Below are 19,282 nucleotides of genomic sequence, written 5' to 3'. Positions count from 1 at the left end.
GAGAGTGTGAGTGGCATTGCTCCTTTCTTCTTGCTGTTATTAATGAAACCATCCCAACATAGTATGTGATCATTATCACCATCATAATCACTTGACGTCTACATTCCATGCTGGCATGGGTTGGATGGTGTGACAGGATCTGATGGGCCCAGGCACTGCATTGTGCTCCAGTGTCTACTTTGGAATGGTTTCTGCAGCTGGATGCTCTTCCTAATGCCAATCACATCACAGAGAGTACTGGGTGCTTCTTTTCTTACCACCTACATTACTGAGGTTGCCAGATGGCTCACAAGACTACAAACCCCAGGGAAGATGGAGGGGGGGGGAAGTCAGCTCCATGCTAGAGGACAAGGGGTTAAACTATGAGAGATTTATCACTTAGTTGAAAAGCAGTGAAGCTGGAAGAATCGTTAGCAAATTGGACAAAATGCTTAGTGGCATTTCACTCAGTATTCATGGTCATCATCATCATCATCATCATCATCATCATTTAATTACCGTTTTCCATGCTGGCATGGGTTGCACAGTTTGACTGAGGTCTGGAGAGCCAGTGGCTGCACCAGGCTCCAATCTGATCTGGCAATGTTTCTACAGTTGGATTCCCTGCCACTCCAAGAGTATAGTGGATGCTTTTTATATGCCACCGGCACAGCAGCCAGTCAGGTGGGCCTGACATCGATCACGTTCAGAGAGTACTTTTAACGTGCCACTGGCACGAGAGCCAGTCAGGGGGTTCTATTCCGAGGTTAACTTTGCCTTGCATCCTTTCAGGATGGAATAAATTAAGTACCAGTCAAGCACTGGGGGTTGATGTGATTGATTTCCCCACCCCACCAAATATCAGGTCTTATGCCTATAACAGAAGGAGCTATTATCACTTGGCTATGCAGTATCCATTGTTGTGTTTGTTATTGATGACACTGCTAATTACTCTTTATAAATTGATAATTATTTGTGGCTTATGCAGAGTAAAAATGTTAACCACTTTTGTTTTTCTAGTGTTTATCTATTTTTGTGATTTTCTTGTTTCGGTGTATGATGCTGAGTTTATTTCAGTTGTGGGTGGTTTTCATGTTTTGTGTTTGACGTTGTCTCTGGTATTTATGAGCTTAGACAACTATTTCCGTTGTGTAACTGGAGTTCTAGTTTTTATGTTGCCAGGTAGGACAAGCATTTTACCTTTTTTTTTTTTTTTGGATGCATCTATAATTATTTTGTTGTATGTATGTACTGTCACAGCATCTAAAATGGTAATTATTGCCATTGTTAAATTATGAGAACAATGATTCTGTTTCTTGATGATGAAACTCATTGTTAAGTGTTTTTCCTTTCTTCATTGACGTCTGACTGTGTTACGATGGTAATTAGTACACAATCTGTGGACACACACATTCACATCAACATCAACTCAAGTCGACATCTCTCAATTTATTGAGAATTGTCTGATGTTTAAATACTACGAACATTTCTGAAGATTGGCTCTCATTTAAATAACTATGTTATATATGAGATAATTAAATACAGTGATATGACATCTAATTTTATTACCTAACAGATGGTGATAATATCAATCAAGATATCACCAGTAAATCTCCCTAAAATCTCACAGAATACTTTTCAGAGAAATTAGCTAGGTTGTTGATAAGACAAACTGATAAAACAGTCTTAATGAATTAATGCCAATTCACATAGTACTAACTGCTAGAAAGACAGTTTACTTCAGGAAGACTGAGCTAAATTCAATATATTTTTTTGGGGGGGGGATAATTATTAGTTCGTATAGAAACATTTTCTCTTAAAGTTCTATGATTGATTGACTGATTGATTGATGAATAAAAAGAGAGCTGACAATAATGTGGATTTTCCATACAAACCACAAGACTACAGAACCAAAGCAGAAGAGCCAGGTACAGTCCTCTGGCTCACCCATCCCTATCAAAGCATCCAACACATGCCAGCATGAAAAACATTAAATGGTGATGATGATGATGATGATGATGACACTCTTTTAGTACCTTCAGCTGGAATTTCTCAAAAACAGTCATTTATTGTGTAAATTGCTTTGTGTGTGCACGTGAGAGAGAGAGAGAGAGAGAAAGAGAAACATCAGCTGTTTACTGAACCTTCCCAAAAACTCATTTATCCATTGTTTAAACATTCAACACATAGATTCAAAACAACAAACAGGTGGTCAACCATCTTGATGGCCACTCCAGAACAAATAAAATTCTTTGTCCAAACCCCAGACTCAATTAAATTTTAATAAGCATATTTGAATTATTGACATTTTTCAACACACACTACATTTTATCCTCCTCCTCATCATCATCATCATTTAACATCTATTTTCCATGCTGCCAGGTCTGTTTTGGCATGGTTTCCACAGCTGGATGCCCTTCCTAACACCAACCACTTTACAGAGTGTTCGGGGTACTTTTTATGCAGCACCAATATGAGTGTGCTTATGTGGTTCCTGCACCCACAAGCGCACAAGATTAGAAATGCTCAGCTGAAGAAGGATGCAAGGGGTTTATGCCTGTATGCAGGGGCAACCATGATTTTACTTAGTTTGACATGTCTTCTAAAGCACAGCAAATTGCCAGGAGTCTTGGTTCCCTCTTGTCTCCTCTGTGAGGTCCATTGTTTGAAGATCCTTTCTCACCACTTTGCCCCACATCTTCCTGGGTCTACTACTCCTTCCACATGTTCCCTTATACACACACACACCATCATCATCATCATCATCAAATTATTTGAGAGAGTGATGAGGTCTTGAGTAACTTTTTGGAAAGTAACAGCCTGCTTATTCCCAACCTGCATGGTTTCTGCAATAGCAGGGAGACCCCAACACAAGTCCTGCATTATTTCGGTGACATCCTAAAGGCACTGAAAGAGGGCTCTAATGCAGATGTCACATATCTATATATATATAGAGAGAGGGAGAGAGAGAGAGAGAGAGAGAGAGAGAGAGAGAGAGAGAGAGAGAGAGAGAGAGAGAGAGAGATACATATATATACACACAACAGGCTTCATTTAGTTTCCATCTACCAAATCCACTCACAGGGCTTTAGTCAGCCTGAGGCTACAGTAGAAGATATTCACTCAAAGTGGCATGCAGGATTGAACCCAGAACCATGTGGTTGGGAAACAAGTTGCTTACCACACAGCCATGCCTGTGCCTATATGCAGCTAAACGAGGATAAATTTGAATTAATCCACTTCGGTAAAGAGACTGCACTTAAGCCATCATAAGTTTCTCCCTCATGTGAAAACTTTGTGGTATGAAACACCAGTGGCAGGACCTTGGAAAAACTGTCAACAACCAACTTGAGCTAGAGTGGCCACTTATGCAGTAAAGTTGACATAGCCTGCAGGGCATGTTCCTAGATTTTCAGGACTTTCTGGTCTAGAGATGTTCCTACAATTATCCATCTCTTCTCTACTTTCGCCCATCCTCACTTTGAATACTGTTTCCTGCTGTGGTCTAACTACGTGAAACAAAGAATCATAAAATTGAAACACCCCAGAGATCTACCTCATTGCCAGTCAACAAACACAACAGCCGTTTCATTTTAAGCATCACTTCAGATCTATTAAAAAAACAATGCCTGTGCATTTAACAGAGGAGCCACTTGACCTAATTTTATCTTCTTTGTCACATGCTGCTCCCACTGTAGACATTAAAAGCTTTTAAGTTTTACAATATGGTTGAGTTTTTCTCCTACATCAAACCTCTTTAAAACATTAGGTCTAATGTCCAATGTAATTCCTTTACATACTACTGCATTTACTTCCATTGACTGACCACCTCTTTGCAGTCATCTTGACTAAGATTAACCCATTTGTTACCGTATTTCTGTTGAGATGCTCTGTGTTTCTTTCAATTAATTCTAAATATAACAAAGAATTTAGTACAATAACTTAGTTATCATTAAGCTAGTGTCAGGAACATAAATTGTGACTAAGGTTTGGTGGAAGATTTTAATTCAAAACTTTTGAAAACAAGACATTTGTACTACAGAGCCAGAGGTGGTCTCAGCCGGGTTGGTAACAAAAGGATTAAACAACCAGTTTGGTTTCTGCTGAGAGTACCTGGTGCATATCAGCTTACCCTACACTTAGCAATACCTGAGCAAGATTTTAGGCTATGAGGTTTGCATCACACCTCATGGAGCCTTTCTATTCTATTGGCAAGATATCCAACCTCAATAAAGGTTGCAGACGTGGGATTATGGGATTCAACAAAAACATCTTTAAATGATTTATTCCGGAGCATATTCACCATCTACTTCAATTACTGATTCCCATTTGCTTGGCAGACAGTCAGACCGTCATTTAAAGATATTTTTGTTAAATATTGTTATTGTTTTTGTTGAATAAAATTTTAGAAAATTACTATTTGTAAATCTCACAACAAGAGATATTCAGCAACAGTACTTTGTAGTAAAGATTGTTTGCCAACATAACATGGCAGCCCTGGTTTAGGACGAATGTTGCTGTAATTTAGCCCCAGGAGACATCGTTAATGGTTAAAGACTACTGATGCACACATACAAGGCTTGTTTGTAATATTTACCAAAAGACATGTAGGTGTCTCATGGTCTTTTAAGAGTCAGTGATAGTCTTCCTCAGACCAAGTGGAGCATTCTGATATAGTTTCGCATGTGTATAAATCAGCATAAATCTCTGTCTACGTAAATGGGGTAAAACTGAACTGTTTCATAAAGTAAGCACCAGAGTAAAATAGTATGAGGTCAATTAAAATCTTTGTTAGAGGAGCTCCAGCATGGTCACAAACCAATGACTGATAACTAGTAAAAGGAGATATGAACAAGGAATAAGTTGTAGAACACTAACAACTTAAAGTAAAACACACTCAAAAAATGTATTCTTAATGTAATTTCTATGTAGTTGTGTGTGTGTGTGTGTGTGTGTGTGTGTGTGTGTGTGTGTGTGTGTGTGTGTGTGTGTGTGTGTGTGTGTGCGTGTGCGTGCGTGTGCGTGCGTGTGTTTGTGTGCTCTTTAAATAGATCAATGACAAAATATCGTTAAAAATCAATAAAGATACTTACAATATCACCCAAATCAATCTTCTCAAATTTAAATGACTGTAAAGCTGCAGGTAAATTCTCCTTGATCTTTGGTTCAACAGTTGTGGTGAGTAAGTTCTGGACGTAAACACCAACATATGGCCAAACTTGACTGAGTATCTACAGAAAAGAGAAAGATGGGGGGAAGGTCAGTTATTAATGATCAATATATTCCCAAGTGAATTGTGTCTAATGTTCTAATCTTTTGCAAAGTACTAAAACCCTGGCACTATCGTCACAATGGAAGCTTGAACCAACAAGGGAAATGCTGTGGTCACTTGATCTGCTAGAAACTGCAACCAAATGCCTTTCAATTCAGACACTAAAGAGTTTTAAAAAAAGGACACATTCGATAGTGTAGTCCTAGATACTCTAAAAAAAATGGAACAGTCACAACTTGTTGATCTGGAGTCAAACAATAATAGAACCTTTGGTTGATTAAAATTCTTTACCAATAGTCAGACAATAATTACTCAACTACACACTATTACATTTAAAGATTCAATTGTATAGATTCTTTTCTCAATCATCATCATCATCATTTAACGTCCATTGTCCATGGGTTGGACGGTTTGACCAGGGCTGCTAAGTGGAGGGGCTGCACCAGACTCCAGACTGATCTGGCAGGGTTTCTACAGCTGGATGCCCTTCCTAATGCCAACCACTCCAAGCGTGTAATAGGTGCTTTTACATGCCACCAGTACAGGTGCCAGTTGTGTGACACCAGTATCTGCCACGACTACGATTTCACAGCACATTGACAAAGGTCTCGGTCATTTGTCATTGCTTTTGTGAGGCCCATACTCTCAAAAGGTGCTTTTTACATACCACCGCCACAGGTGCCAGTTACACGACACCAGCATCGGCCACATTGCATGAAGCCCAATGCTCACAAAGGTGGTTTTTACATGCCAGCAATATAAAACAATTTTACTATCAAATATCTTCCCATTTTCACATCTGTTTTCCCATGTCTTTTTTTTTTTTGCTTGAAGTAAACAGAGCTGAAAATAGAGACATTTCATATATTCTAAGAAGTGTTCTTCATACAGTTCTATATTTAAGAGATGAGGAATTATGTACATTATTTACGTTTGACGGATATTTGTCCTCATCTTGTTTGCTGTTAACACAACATTTCGGCTGATATACCCTCCAGCCTTCATCAGGTGTCTTGGGGAAATTTCGAACCTGGGTTCTCATTCCTAAGGTCTTTTTTGATGTTGCTATTATTATTATTATTATTATTATTCAGGTCACTGCCTGGAATCGAACTCGGAATCTTGGGGTTAGTAGCCCATGCTCTTAACCACTACGCCACAGGTATATGGCATAGTGGTTAAGAGTGCAGGCTACTAACCCCAAGATTCCGAATTCATTTCCAGGCAGTGACCTGAATAATAGCACTGAGCTTAAAAAAAAGATTTACAATGGTTACAAGACTGGTTTAAAAAACAATTAAATACTTACATGGTTAATCCACTCAGCTCTCTCAACATCGGGGAAGTACACCTAGGAAAAAAAAATGAAAACAGATAAGAACAATAATTCTAATGGTAACAGAAACGTATACACATGGATATACAGAAAGGATGAGAGGCGAATACAAAGGAAGTGGGAGAAGAAAGTGATACAGAGAGTTGAAGACAGATATATAAAAGTGTAGGAAAAAAGATGAGAAAAGTATGGAGAGAAAGATGTAGAAAGTCAGGCATAGAGGGAGAGAAAGGAGAGTGAAAGAGAGAGAGAGAGACAATGAAAGAAAAGTGGGAAAGAAGAAGGAGAAAGAGAGCTTATAAAGTCCAAAATAAACTGTATAGCTTTGGAAAAGATTTAGTTAATAGATAAAGAGATTTATTTGAAGGAACCGGGTATATAATGCAAACAGGAGTGTATCTATAAGCAAACTGAAGATAAAGCATTTCATTCAACTTAATCAGACAACTTGAGTCAATGAGCAAGCTGCTAAATAATCACTCAGCACTTGAGAAAGAGCAGCCAAATCTCCCTCAATGCCCAAATAGGTGGAAGATTTTAATTCAGATCTTTTGAAGACAAGACATTTGTACTACAGAGCCAGAGGTGGTCTCAGCCGGGTTGGTATCAAAAGGGTTAATACACAAATTATAAAACAGGAAAATAAAGTATGTTAACTGCTATGGCTGTTTCCATCAGTTATATAATAAATTTTCTCATAAAAATTCTTCAAAACTAAAATCACCAGAGCATGTTTTAATGGTGAAAAATATGTGAGAAGAGTCAGAAAAAAGAATCTATTTAGAAAACTGTTTATTCTAAATAACATATTTTAGCATCATTTTCGGTTCAACTAATATGTTTTGCAAAGTTAACCATGTTAATTGTAAGTAGGAGGGTTTATCTAATTCATGAACCATTTACAAATGATGATGATGATGATGATAAGAAGTTGTTTAAATATCATTTCTCTTTTACTTGTTTTAGTCATTAGATTACAGCCATGCTGGGGCACCCCCTTGAAGAATTTTAGTTGAACAAATTGACTCCAGTACTTAATTTTTGAAGCCTAGTATTTATTCCATCAGACTCTTTTGCTGAAATGCTATGTTACAAGGATGTAAACACACCGACACTGGTTGTCAAGCAGTGGTGGGGGACAAACACAGACACACACATATTATGACAGGCTTCTTTCAGTTTCTGTCTACCAAATCCACTCACAAGGCCTAGGTCAGCCCGAGGCTGTAGTGGAGGACACTTGCCCAAGGTGCCACACAGTGGGACTGAACCTGGAACCATGTAGTTGCAAAGCAAACATCTTACCACATAGCCACAGCACAAATAATTCATGTTAATATCTAACTTAAAATACTCTTTAACCTTTGAAGACGAAGCAAATTAATGCTTCTAGACTGAGTTTTAGAAAAACCATGCAATCTTTTCATAGTCATTTCAACAATACACATGGGAATTGTGTAACACAGTGTAATGAAATTTTGAGAGTATGTCAATAAAATATACAAGACTACAGTTAAAACATGAGTAGGCTAGCTGTAACAAAATGTTATTCCATTATCCAGCAGCTGCTACCATTTCTTATAAAATGTCAACTCAGGGCACAGATAACATTTCAAATGAAATATCTAAATTGTTAGCCTTACATTTAAAAGAGACAAAAACTATAAGCAAAGATAAAAGAGGAATGCATCATATGATCAGCTTAAATGTTCACTTTTATTCTTGCCTGTTCTTTTTAGTAAAAGTCTCCAGTAAATTCCGTTCTCTTCAGGTTCAACCAAAAGCTGGTCCTTACACTAACCATCCTATTAACCCTTTTGGTCCCAAATTTCTGTCTTTGTTCCAATTAATTTTGAAAATAATGAAGAATTTAGGAAAATAATCATGTCGTTATTATGCTTGTGTTTGGAACATAAATTTACAGGAAATTTTGATGGAAGATTTTAATTTAAATCACCTTAAAACAGCAAGTCATAGAACCAGAGACAGTCTTGGATGGGCTGGTATCAAAAGGGTTAAGAAACTTATTTGCAGAATTGTTTATATACAACAAACTACTAACCAGTGGTGGCTTGTGTATAGGCACTGCAGCATCCACTATTTCCACTCAATATTATCGACAACATTCAATATAATGAGTCCTTTTTTCTTTAATTCTTTCTTTATACTTGTATATTATATAATCCTTAAGCTTAATGTCAGTAGCCATTCCCTAGTTTATGAAAAAAAATACGAAAGTCCTTGTATAGAACTGTGCACTTCACAGTTCCAGTGACGCAGTGTTTCACTGTTGTGCACATGCTCACATGTCCGAGACTTCGAAAACTTTGCAATGCCGCCCCATTGGCCCTGAACGTGTATACAATATCATTATTTTCTCATCTGTCTTCACCACTCCCTCTAACTCCCAAGTCTTCTCTGGTCTACTTCTGCTGTATATTATTAACCACCATTATGAAGTTATAGCACCGTTTCACCTTACATGCATCAACCACTTCAAGTGGAAATTTCTATCTGCACAATCATCTCTTCTGCATGCATCTGTTGGTACTTTTAATCCAATAATATTGGATATTCATCACCATCATCATTCAGCATTTGTATTCCATGTTGTCATGGCTTGGATAGTTTAACAGGATCCAACAGGTCAGAGGACTGTGTCCAGCTCCAGTGTCAGCTTTGGCATGGGTTCTTAAAGCTGGATGCTCTTCCTAATGCCAGCCACTTAAAAAGTATACTGGGTGCTTTATTTTTCATATCATCGACACTAGTAAAGTTACCAAGTAGCTTGCAGAGGAAAACACCTTGATTGAGGCTGTGAAGTATTGAGGGACGTGACAGGTATTAAGTGTTGAGAGATAAGACTATGATCGAGGGGCTGGAATAGGTGTGTAGACATACCCTCAAGGTAAGAGAGGGTGAATGATGGAGATGGATGGGAACAGAGTACCAAGTGAGGGAAATAGAAGAAGAGCATAAGGTAAGTTCATGAAAGTGTCTACTGTTAATAATTCTTAACAATTCAAATATTACAAATTTTAAGAAAACAAAATTGAAAGTTTAGATGAACTCTGAGCCTTCTTTCATCATCATCATCATTTAACGTCCGCTTTCCATGCTGGCATGGGTTGGACGGTTTGACTGAGGATTGGTGAGCCAGAAGGATACACCAGGCTCAATCTGATCTGGCAACATGTGCCGGTAAGGCAACGCTGGCAACGATTACGCTCAAATGGTGCTTTTTACATGCCACTAGCACGGGAGCCAATCCATGGCCCTGGCAGCAATCGAGCTTGGATGTGCTTTTAACATTCCACTGGCATGAGTGCCAATCAGGCGGCACTGTCATCGGCCATGTCATGTTTGAATAACTTTACTGCATGTTGTTATGAAAGCATTGTCATTACTTGCAGTCCAGATGAATTATTGTACTTTAGTTGAAAGCTGTCAGCTAATCAATTGTAATAAAAAATAGACACAGTCACACTTCTGCTTGGAAAACTGAAGTTTAATGTTTTAGCGAAATAAAACCCATTAGATTCTAAGTAATTATTTTTGTCACAATACATGCAAGTATTACAATAATTACTGTTGTGGCAACTTTTACAGTTTAAGACTTGACAATATTTTTTTTCTGCATATTGATAATTTAGATTAATGACCTGCTGGACATGTGATAAAAATGTGGGGAAAGTTAAATGCAAGTTGCAAAAACAGCTGGAAATTGAAGCCACTGGCAGATGCTTTAAGTAAGATATTTAAACTGGAATCGATATAGAATGCAGGCAGATTGTGCCTCTTGAGTGTAGATCCTTAGCATTCATTACAACAGAATTACACATTTCATAGAATTTAAATCTTCTAACAAAGCCTAGTCTCAGAACTTCTTGCATTCTTTCACAATTTCATGGTCCATTTAACTCGAGGGAGGCTTATACATGGTATCTTAACTAAGAAATAGCAGCCAGGTCTCCCTCCAAAAGAATCACATTGAATAATGTATCCAATATATACAACAGTGTCAAAAACAAAAACAAAAAAAAAGACAAGAAGGCCACAACTGGAAAGCCTTTGTCCAGGTCTGTTTGGTTTAGGGCTGATATGGTCTCAACAACAACAGCAGCAGCAGCAGTTTTTCTATTCCTTCTGAGAGATCTGTGATCTTCAATTCATTCTGCTGAATATTGCTCCACCTCTGTTGTATCTCCATTGTGGATCCCTCAGAAACGGACAGACAAATGCAGCTTTCAACCTTGCTTTCTTCATAAAACACATTTCAAATTATATGTTCTAATATTTCTACAATTTGCATGGCTCCACAGCTCAGGTGCTCAGAACTCCAGTGTTTTGAGTCTCTCTCTCTTTGGAGTCTTGTTTTCTTAAAACAGCGAACTGGCAGAATCCTTAGCATGCCAGGCAAAGTGCTCAGTGACATTTCATCCATCTTTATGTTCCGAGTTCAGATTCTGCCAAGGTCGACTTAGCCTTTCATCTTTTCAGGGTCAATAAAGTAGGTACCAGTTGTGCACTGGGGGTTGATGTAAATTATTACCCTCCTCCCTTGGAATTGCTGGCCTTCAGCCAAACTTTAAAATCCATATTTCTACAATTCTCCTTGATCTGCCATTAACTTAATGTTTCTGAAGTAAACGAAATCCTTATCACTGATGATGCTTGCAAGCTTAATCTGATGATGTTTGTGTGATAAAGCTCACAGCTGAAACCATGTGTGTCCCATAGAAAACTAAACACAACAGACAACAGATGTTGTTAATATTACTGACACAGTTGGTGATATTTTCTAATTGGCTCCATTTCATTATGGGTTTGATCCTTTTAAATTACCGCTGTTCAAAGAAGGCATCTGAATAACAAATATACTTTCAACATAATTAATAATCATCGTTGTTGTTGATTTGCCTCAGGTCGATCTTGATCAAACATGCTTTCCAGCCATGGCCATCCTGTGTATGTGTTATATATATATATATATATATATATATATATAAAAATGAGAATGTGTGTCTGTCTGTCTGTCTGTGTGTTTCCCTAAAACTCGAGAACTACACAACCAATTTCATTCAAATTTTACACGTGCCTTACTTAGGGTCCCGGTTGTGTTTTAGTAAAAAAAAATGTTTAACTTCTTGCATAGTTCGAGCCCACAGCAACATAATATCTCCTCCACTATTTAAGTATTACGTGTCAAAAGTGAAACAAAAACACTCATGTCAAATACTTTCACTTTAAAAATGAAACTATTCCACTAACTGAAACAATCACATTTCGATACTATAATGACAGATACTTTCACTTTAATGGTTTCAGAGAGAGAGATGTATATGTACACGTATATGTATAGATATATATAGAGATATAGATCTATATGCATACATGTATATGTATACATACGTGTACATGCATATATAGATGTACATGTAATATGTACACATATATACACGCATACAGATATCTATACATATATACACTCACACACACACACATACACGCAAACGCACACATTAGTCATTTGTTTTTTTTATCCAAAACTACGTAAAAAGTACTGAATGGATCTTTATGAAATTTAGAAATTATATTCAATGCATAACGGCCATAACCACCATGAAAATTCATATATTTTTGATGTTGATGGAATTTTAACCATACAGATTACACACAAATAAAGTAATATTTCTAAAATTTCTTCTTAGAAGTCACAAAGACCCCTTCATGGGGACTTCACACCCACAATTTACTCATTTTTCCTAAGCAAAGACGAATACAGTTGTACTATTGGAACCTATAGAGTCACCCGAACATAACAGATGAGCATTATTTGTAATTCAACGGTACAACAGTGTAAGACTATCTTTTCAGATATACTTACATTGTGATTTCTGCAATGTGGTGCATAGATTGTCAAGAAAATGAGACGCATCTTTGCCTCCACTTTTTATTATCACTGGGTCACACATAGTCCCCAGTTGGTAACATTGATTTCAAGGCCTTCCCAGATTAGTGACTGGTTGTTCTAAGACATTTATTGATTGTAAATTTTTTCTGCAGTTACCTATCGGTATAGTGGTCATTTGCAAACTCCAGAGGCGACACTTTCATTTCCCTTTACTCCAAACGTCACACATTCTTATTTCAATTGGGTCATGCCCTTCCAGTTGCTATAGATCCGTAATGCATCTTACAGCTGTGCCTGTCACCTGTATGGTGAGGAATCCTACATTGGGGGAGTAATAACGACTACGCTCGGGTAGCCAACTGATTATCGTGATCATTCGTCTTTTGCTTTCCTGTAGCTTTGCTCTCTTTTACAAACCCAGTGAACATATATATATATTTCCTATTTCAAAGAAATTCAAACAATACATATTACACCCAAGTTAAAAACATTCCCAACAATTCAACTTCTCTGCTTGACGTTAACACACCCACCCCCAATAGGGGCCTTAACTTCTACATTTTTCAGCTCCAAGAGCTCTGAAATTTTGGAATATGTGCATAAAGATTAATAGTATGGGATACATGTCTCATGATTAGAATTACTCATGTGCAATTTTGATGAAATTTGAATCATATCTATTCCAGTTCCTTACAGGAAATATTAGAGAAAAGTCTCATCCTTCAATTGCATGTAACACGGGCAACGCCGGGTATCTCTGCTAGTATATATATATATAACAGGGACTACATTCACTAATATGTCCATTGAGAGAATTTAATATTTCCAGCAGGTCAAGTTATGCAATAAAGGGTCATCTTGTTAATTGTATGCTTATATCATTTTTCAAAAGGTAAATTTTGTCGTTGGACCTGCTGTTTGAGGTGCATCACTCCAGACAGAGTAAAAATTAAAAAAAACTAATTATTTAGAGTTCAAATGAGATAAAATGTGAAACTGGAATCCACTGCTACAAAATCAAACTACTTCTATCTTCACCGTTTACCTGAATTCCTTTTAAAGAAGACTCCCAGAGCCCCATAATGCCAATCCAATCCTCCCTTCATGGTATATCATATCTTTCTGAAGCCACAGTGCACCTGCTTACCACCTGCAAAAATGTTCAACTGAGCATTAACTACACTATTCTCCAGACTAGAAGAACCTGATAAGTCTTTCGGCACCACTCCTTTTCCTCTTCATATCAACACATTAAATATCATAAAGAGTAGATTTCAATGGAGAATGCCATATGCTTACAAAACCAAAAAACAACATGGCACTCACGACTTACAGAAACATTTTTTCACACTCAGAATTGCTGAAGCATGGAATAAGCTATTCACATCAGATGCTAACTGTTGGGACACTACATCTTTCAAAACTTTCATGCTTTCCAAAATTTGCCAACGCCACATTTTTTTTTTTATTTAAAAAAAAACAAAAACAATTCATTCACTTTCACTCTTTTACTTGTTTCAGTCATTTGACTGTGACCATGCTGGAGCACTGCCTTTAGTCGAGCAAATCGACCCCAGGACTTATTCTTTGTAAGCCTAATATGTATTCTATCGATCTCTTTTGCCGAACCGCTAAGTTACAGGGACGTAAACACACCAGCATCGGTTGTCCTTTTATAGATGGATGCCCTTCCTGTCGCCAAACTTCACTTGTTTCCAAGTAGGGTAATACACACACACGACAGGCTTCTTTCAGTTTCCATCAACTAACTCCACTCACAAAACTTTGATGGCCCCAGGGCTTTAATAAGAAGACACTTGCTCGAGGTACCATGCAGTGGGACTGAACCCTAAATCATATGATTGAGAAACGAACGTCTTATCACATAGCCACGCCTGATTTTAAGACTACTATCCTGATAGCATCTATTGATTAAATTTAAAGTTTATATGCAAGATAATCAATTTTGAATGTTAATCGAATAACTGGAACCTTTTTTCTGGCTCCTACCTAGATCTTGGTACTTCTGGACCAACAATAGTCTTGACATAGCAAAAGTTGTCTATGAGCTTCAACAGAATCAATCAATATTATTGTGGTAGGAAAAGCAGCAGCAGCTTGGAGACGATAAGTATTTTAAGCAAGGAATTCTGAGTTGGCTTCGTATATATTAATATCATTATTCTAATGTCAGTCGAGGAAATACAGAAATAGTAAGTGGGGGGAAAAGCCGAACAATATAGAATTTTTTTTAAATTTTCAGTACAAAGAAACTGTTTTTCTGCCTCAAATCACGAGAATGGAACTGTACCCGTGCACACTGCAGGTTTTCTAAGATCGATATCATTCCCATTCAGCTTGAACGTTTGTTAGCTGATGTCTACAGGAATAAAAAATATATAGTCTGCTGGAAATTCTACGGTGGAAAGATCTAGTGCAGTGGTTAGTAGGAAGGGCGCCTGAATAGAGAGAGAGAGAGAGAGAGAGAGAGAGAGAGAGAGTATGGGTAACACGAAGAGAAGAGTATTTCGGGTGGACATGGTGGTTTGCAACGAGTTAGCTCAGGAAAGCAGAAGCCATTGGCAGTAATACAAATATCAACAGTGTGAAGAAGAGACATGAAGTCTGTGAACCAGGGTTTGTACAGTGTTTGTGAGTCGGTCAAAATGAAGACAATCATCATCACAAAATATACATTTAAAATGCTGTTCTGGATTATTGAATTTTAAATTCAATTCGATTTCCTGTCTATATTCGAGTTCTCTTAACTGTTGATTATGTATTAGAAAAAAATTATTAAAAGTTAGGCAATCTTTCGGGTTATATCGAAACATAGTGAAAAGTTTAACGTTTTTCTACAGTAAACTCATGAAAACTTTCTATTTATCATTAGGTCAAAATAATCTATTTATGAGTAATTTATAAAATGTATGGAAATATTTAAATGATATACTTTCACTTTGTCAAAACTAAAAGTCCTTTGCCTCTCTATAAATAACAACAGACCTGCAAATGTAAGAAAGTGGAATGAAATTTTTTAAGTTTCGCATTTCTCTCCCAAAACCCGCACTCGCGCGCTAAGGACACGAGGAAACGCCTATGCGGTTGCTCAAACTGCTAGAAATAGCCAAACACCCTCGAATTCCACCCTACCGTCTAAATTAAATGAAATAAAATGAGAGAGGGCATATTACCAAATGTAATCTTAGTTATTAAGGTCAGAACTTCTCTTATCATCGGTTTGCTCAATCAGAACTGACCTGGAACTAAACAACTATGACCACCATTTAAATGTGACAGACAAAAGAAAGAAAAAAAATACTAAACATCGCATCAAAGAAACATTCTTATTCTTGTTTATAGATATTTCAGTCGTTGTAAAAATGTTCAGCAGTCTCTAGAAAGTAAGTTTTTTTTTCCTTCTCGTGGTCTTTGTGTTTTTTCGTTGTTTTATTTTCTTGTTTTGCATTTAATATCTAATAACACAATGAGAAGCAGGTAGCGAGTGATATTCAGGTAGTGTTTGCAAAGTAGACGAAAGAGAGAAGGAATGAAAACATTATCTGTCATTCATCTCTTGATGATAATATTTCTATTATTCCCTGGTAAAGTACAACAGACTGAATACAGTAAATCCTATACAGACAAAATAGAAATATTCTATAAGGGTTAACGCAGACTTTCAAATGAATAGGTTGTCTGTAAATTTGCATTTTAAACAACCACGCCCTGCCAGTGAGCTGTTGCATTTAGATGACTTGAAGAGAGTCTCTTTTAAGGAAGATATATGACGAAAAATGCCAAGTCTTTGATCGAAACTCGAGCTTCGGGTCACAATTTTATTCATCAGTATTTATTAATGATGAATAAATGAAATTAGTATCACCTTAGCTCGCTGACGTCATGTAACAAACTTTCAATATTTCCGTTCGCAACTTAAAACCTTCAAACTTTAAATCTTCGACATTTTAGTTAGATACCAAAACAATTACTCTTCTAAGCAGAAATAATCTTTTAAAATAAATAATGATATTCAAGAAATTCATCAAGAGAAAGAAGAAAATATGCTCCATTTCCACAGGATGAGAATTTACTTCAGACACGGTTTCTACCCGGGGTTTAAGATGGACGGTCTGTTGCAATTCGCTGAAGGCAACTGCTTGCCAGCAACAACAACAACCATAGAACTGCTTAGGATATTGATATCAACAAGCACAACTAATTATTTTTTTTTATATAGGTGTGTAATCTGAGATCTTCAAGGAAATGGACTTTAAGATTCCTACCATTTGTCTATTCCCAAGGACATTAACGACAAATTCACTCGAGGCTTCTGATTTTAAAATAATCATTTTTCTGCGATTCTATTTCTGTAATAAAAATAATGATTATTTCTGACATAAAAAAAAAACTTGAAATTTCTTTCAGATTTACGTGGGTTTGTGGCACTAATATCTTAAGGCACCTAAACGGTTACTTCCAGGTGCAATAACAAAAACGACAAAACCTATTCTGGCCAAATACAGATTTAAAAGTGAAGCAGTAAACATTCATAAATATTTGTAATGTTGACTGAAAAGAAACGTGAAGCTGATTGAGCGGCCAGGGCAGTTCCTAAAAGGAATTTTGACATCAAACAAAAGGATTCCTTCCTTCAACATTAAGGAATGCGAGTTCCAGGTGATAATTATTTATTAACAAAAATTGCTGTCGACGAATCTTTATTGCATCTAGGTAGAAAGAGATGAAAGGGATGGTTGGTGCGTTGGTTGGGTTAGGCTTAGAAAATATAAACAAATTAAAAGGGAATGTCAAATAAAATTGGAAAGATGATTAATTAATGATTGCTGTAGTAAAGTTGAGAACTCATAGAAAGTTGTGCAAACAGATGTCAGGTAATCGATATAATCAAACTAGAACACAATGAGCAAACTTAAGAAGAGCTTGTCATATAAATATTCCAGCTGCATCAAGAGTTTCGCTGACATTGGCAGTAATATAAAACTTGAGAGCTGCATTAAAAGAGAAACGTGTTCAACTCTGTGAAAGTTCTCTTTAACCAATCATGAACAGATTTTGAGGTTCATGATATAACTTTGGAACCTCTTATTGAGTTGTCGGGGAGAGGATGGGATAGCGCAATGAAAAGGTCCAAATAAAACCTAAAGATAATCAATAAATAAAATGGATTATAAACATAAATAATACACACCCATGATGGTAGATCTTCCACACGGGCTAGTATAGATTTCTTCTCGTCACGGGCCGCAGTCTGCGAAATTTCGATTTGCATATCTCTGACCTGGGTGAATCTTTCTCTCCAACCGTACACAGCAAGTGCCAGCAATAACCAGCTGAAACTGAAGTTGAAATAACCGACTAGCCATACTCCGAAAGTAACAACGGCCGACTTAAAGAATCGTTGCACCAATGACAATACCATCGTATCTTCAAAAGCACTCTTCGGTTGTTCTTTTGGTGTTTCATTTTCGTTTTGAGATGCAGAACGGGAAGGAGGAGCTGGTGGCTGAGATGCCGCTGGCTTACTCGGAGGATTCTCTTTCGGCATTTCGATCTGACTACTTCGACACACAGCTTCTTCTGGTCTGACAATCGACCCAACAAGGGAGATCACTCAAACAAAGACGAGAATTTAATTGCCACAAAGCTATTTATAGCTACACATTTATTGAACGATCTTCAATTTAATTTCATTACCATTTCCCCATTTTCTATTGCTATAATATTTAGAAGTACGATAATTTGATCAAAATAAGATTGCTTTCCTAATACACATGCCAACTAACGGCTCCTTTTAAGGAAGTCTTCGGTGTACCCCCCTGCACCACCTTCCAGATTCATAGTCAGCCTTCTCTTTCCTTGACTGTGTAGTCTGCCTGGGTGTACAGTCAAGCATCTAATTTCAGAGCAATCTCCTATCCCGATATACATATATAAATATAATTAAGTGTATATGTATCTATGTGTGTGTGTGTGTATGTTTATATATATATATATATATATATATATATATATATATATATATATACTGTCCTATCGTTTATCTCGCTCTGTGTGCAGGGTCATCGTGTCCTTAGCAGTACTAACGACATGTTGCAGCAATCGACGTTCTCTCTCTCTCTCTCTCTCTCTCTCTCTCTCTCACGCAATGGAGGCCTATTGATGTAAGCTGAATCTCGATGGACCAGTTTACCGCAACGACGAGGAATTGAAGAGAACAGGCAGAATTTGAACGCAAAACCCAATGTACGGATACAGATCCTCCAAGGCATTTTAGTTCGTCCTTCAAAAAATTCTATTAATCTATCTATTTGAACGGGGACCTCCTTATTTACCAAACCAGAAGAAATGTAGAATTTGCTTGATGTATGTGTTTATATATACAGGGTGGCCCAGAAGTAGGTTAACAGTTATCACGTTGGCACTTTAAATTTCTTTTAAAACATTTTATTACATTTAAATTTCTATCTTACAATTAACTAAACATAGAATAATAGTTTTTTTATAATTAAAATCTAAACTGTTAATATATGAATGCGAAAGAGATAGTTGAATAACTGTAAACCTACTTTTGGGCCACCCTGTATATATATATATATATATATATATATATATATATATATATATATATATATATATATATATATATATATATATATATATATATATATATATATATATATATATATATATATATACGTCGATTTCTGCAACATATCGTTAGCACTACTAAGGACACGATGAAATTGCGGTGAAAGAG

General features: G+C 36.8%; 2 protein-coding genes across 5 annotated transcripts in view; one reads left to right on the top strand and one right to left on the bottom strand.

The window, feature by feature from the left end:
* The window catches only part of LOC106878387 (extended synaptotagmin-2), a 66,202-nt gene extending 48,093 nt beyond the window's left edge, over positions 1–18,109 (bottom strand). For all 3 annotated transcript variants that reach the window (XM_089364289.1, XM_014927579.3, XM_014927580.3), the window contains exons 1-3: positions 17,714–18,109; positions 6,561–6,602; positions 5,073–5,210 (exon numbers count right to left, since the gene is read on the bottom strand). In XM_089364289.1, the coding sequence (XP_089220415.1) occupies positions 5,073–5,210; positions 6,561–6,602; positions 17,714–18,070 (537 nt within the window). In that variant the 5' untranslated portion in view covers positions 18,071–18,109. The remainder of the gene's footprint in view (positions 1–5,072; positions 5,211–6,560; positions 6,603–17,713) is intronic.
* The window catches only part of LOC106878388 (cytoplasmic dynein 2 intermediate chain 1), a 66,120-nt gene continuing 62,590 nt past the window's right edge, over positions 15,753–19,282 (top strand). For both annotated transcript variants that reach the window (XM_089364282.1, XM_052973988.2), the window contains exon 1: positions 15,753–15,905. The gene's annotated coding sequence lies outside the window, so the exon portion shown is untranslated. The remainder of the gene's footprint in view (positions 15,906–19,282) is intronic.

Source organism: Octopus bimaculoides, chromosome 16 (genome assembly GCF_046866305.1).
Source record: "Octopus bimaculoides isolate indiv1 chromosome 16, ASM4686630v1, whole genome shotgun sequence".
NCBI classification, from domain to species: Eukaryota; Metazoa; Mollusca; class Cephalopoda; order Octopoda; family Octopodidae; genus Octopus; species Octopus bimaculoides.
Note: the sequence above shows the minus strand (reverse complement) of the source record. Positions and strands in the feature narration are given on the sequence as shown.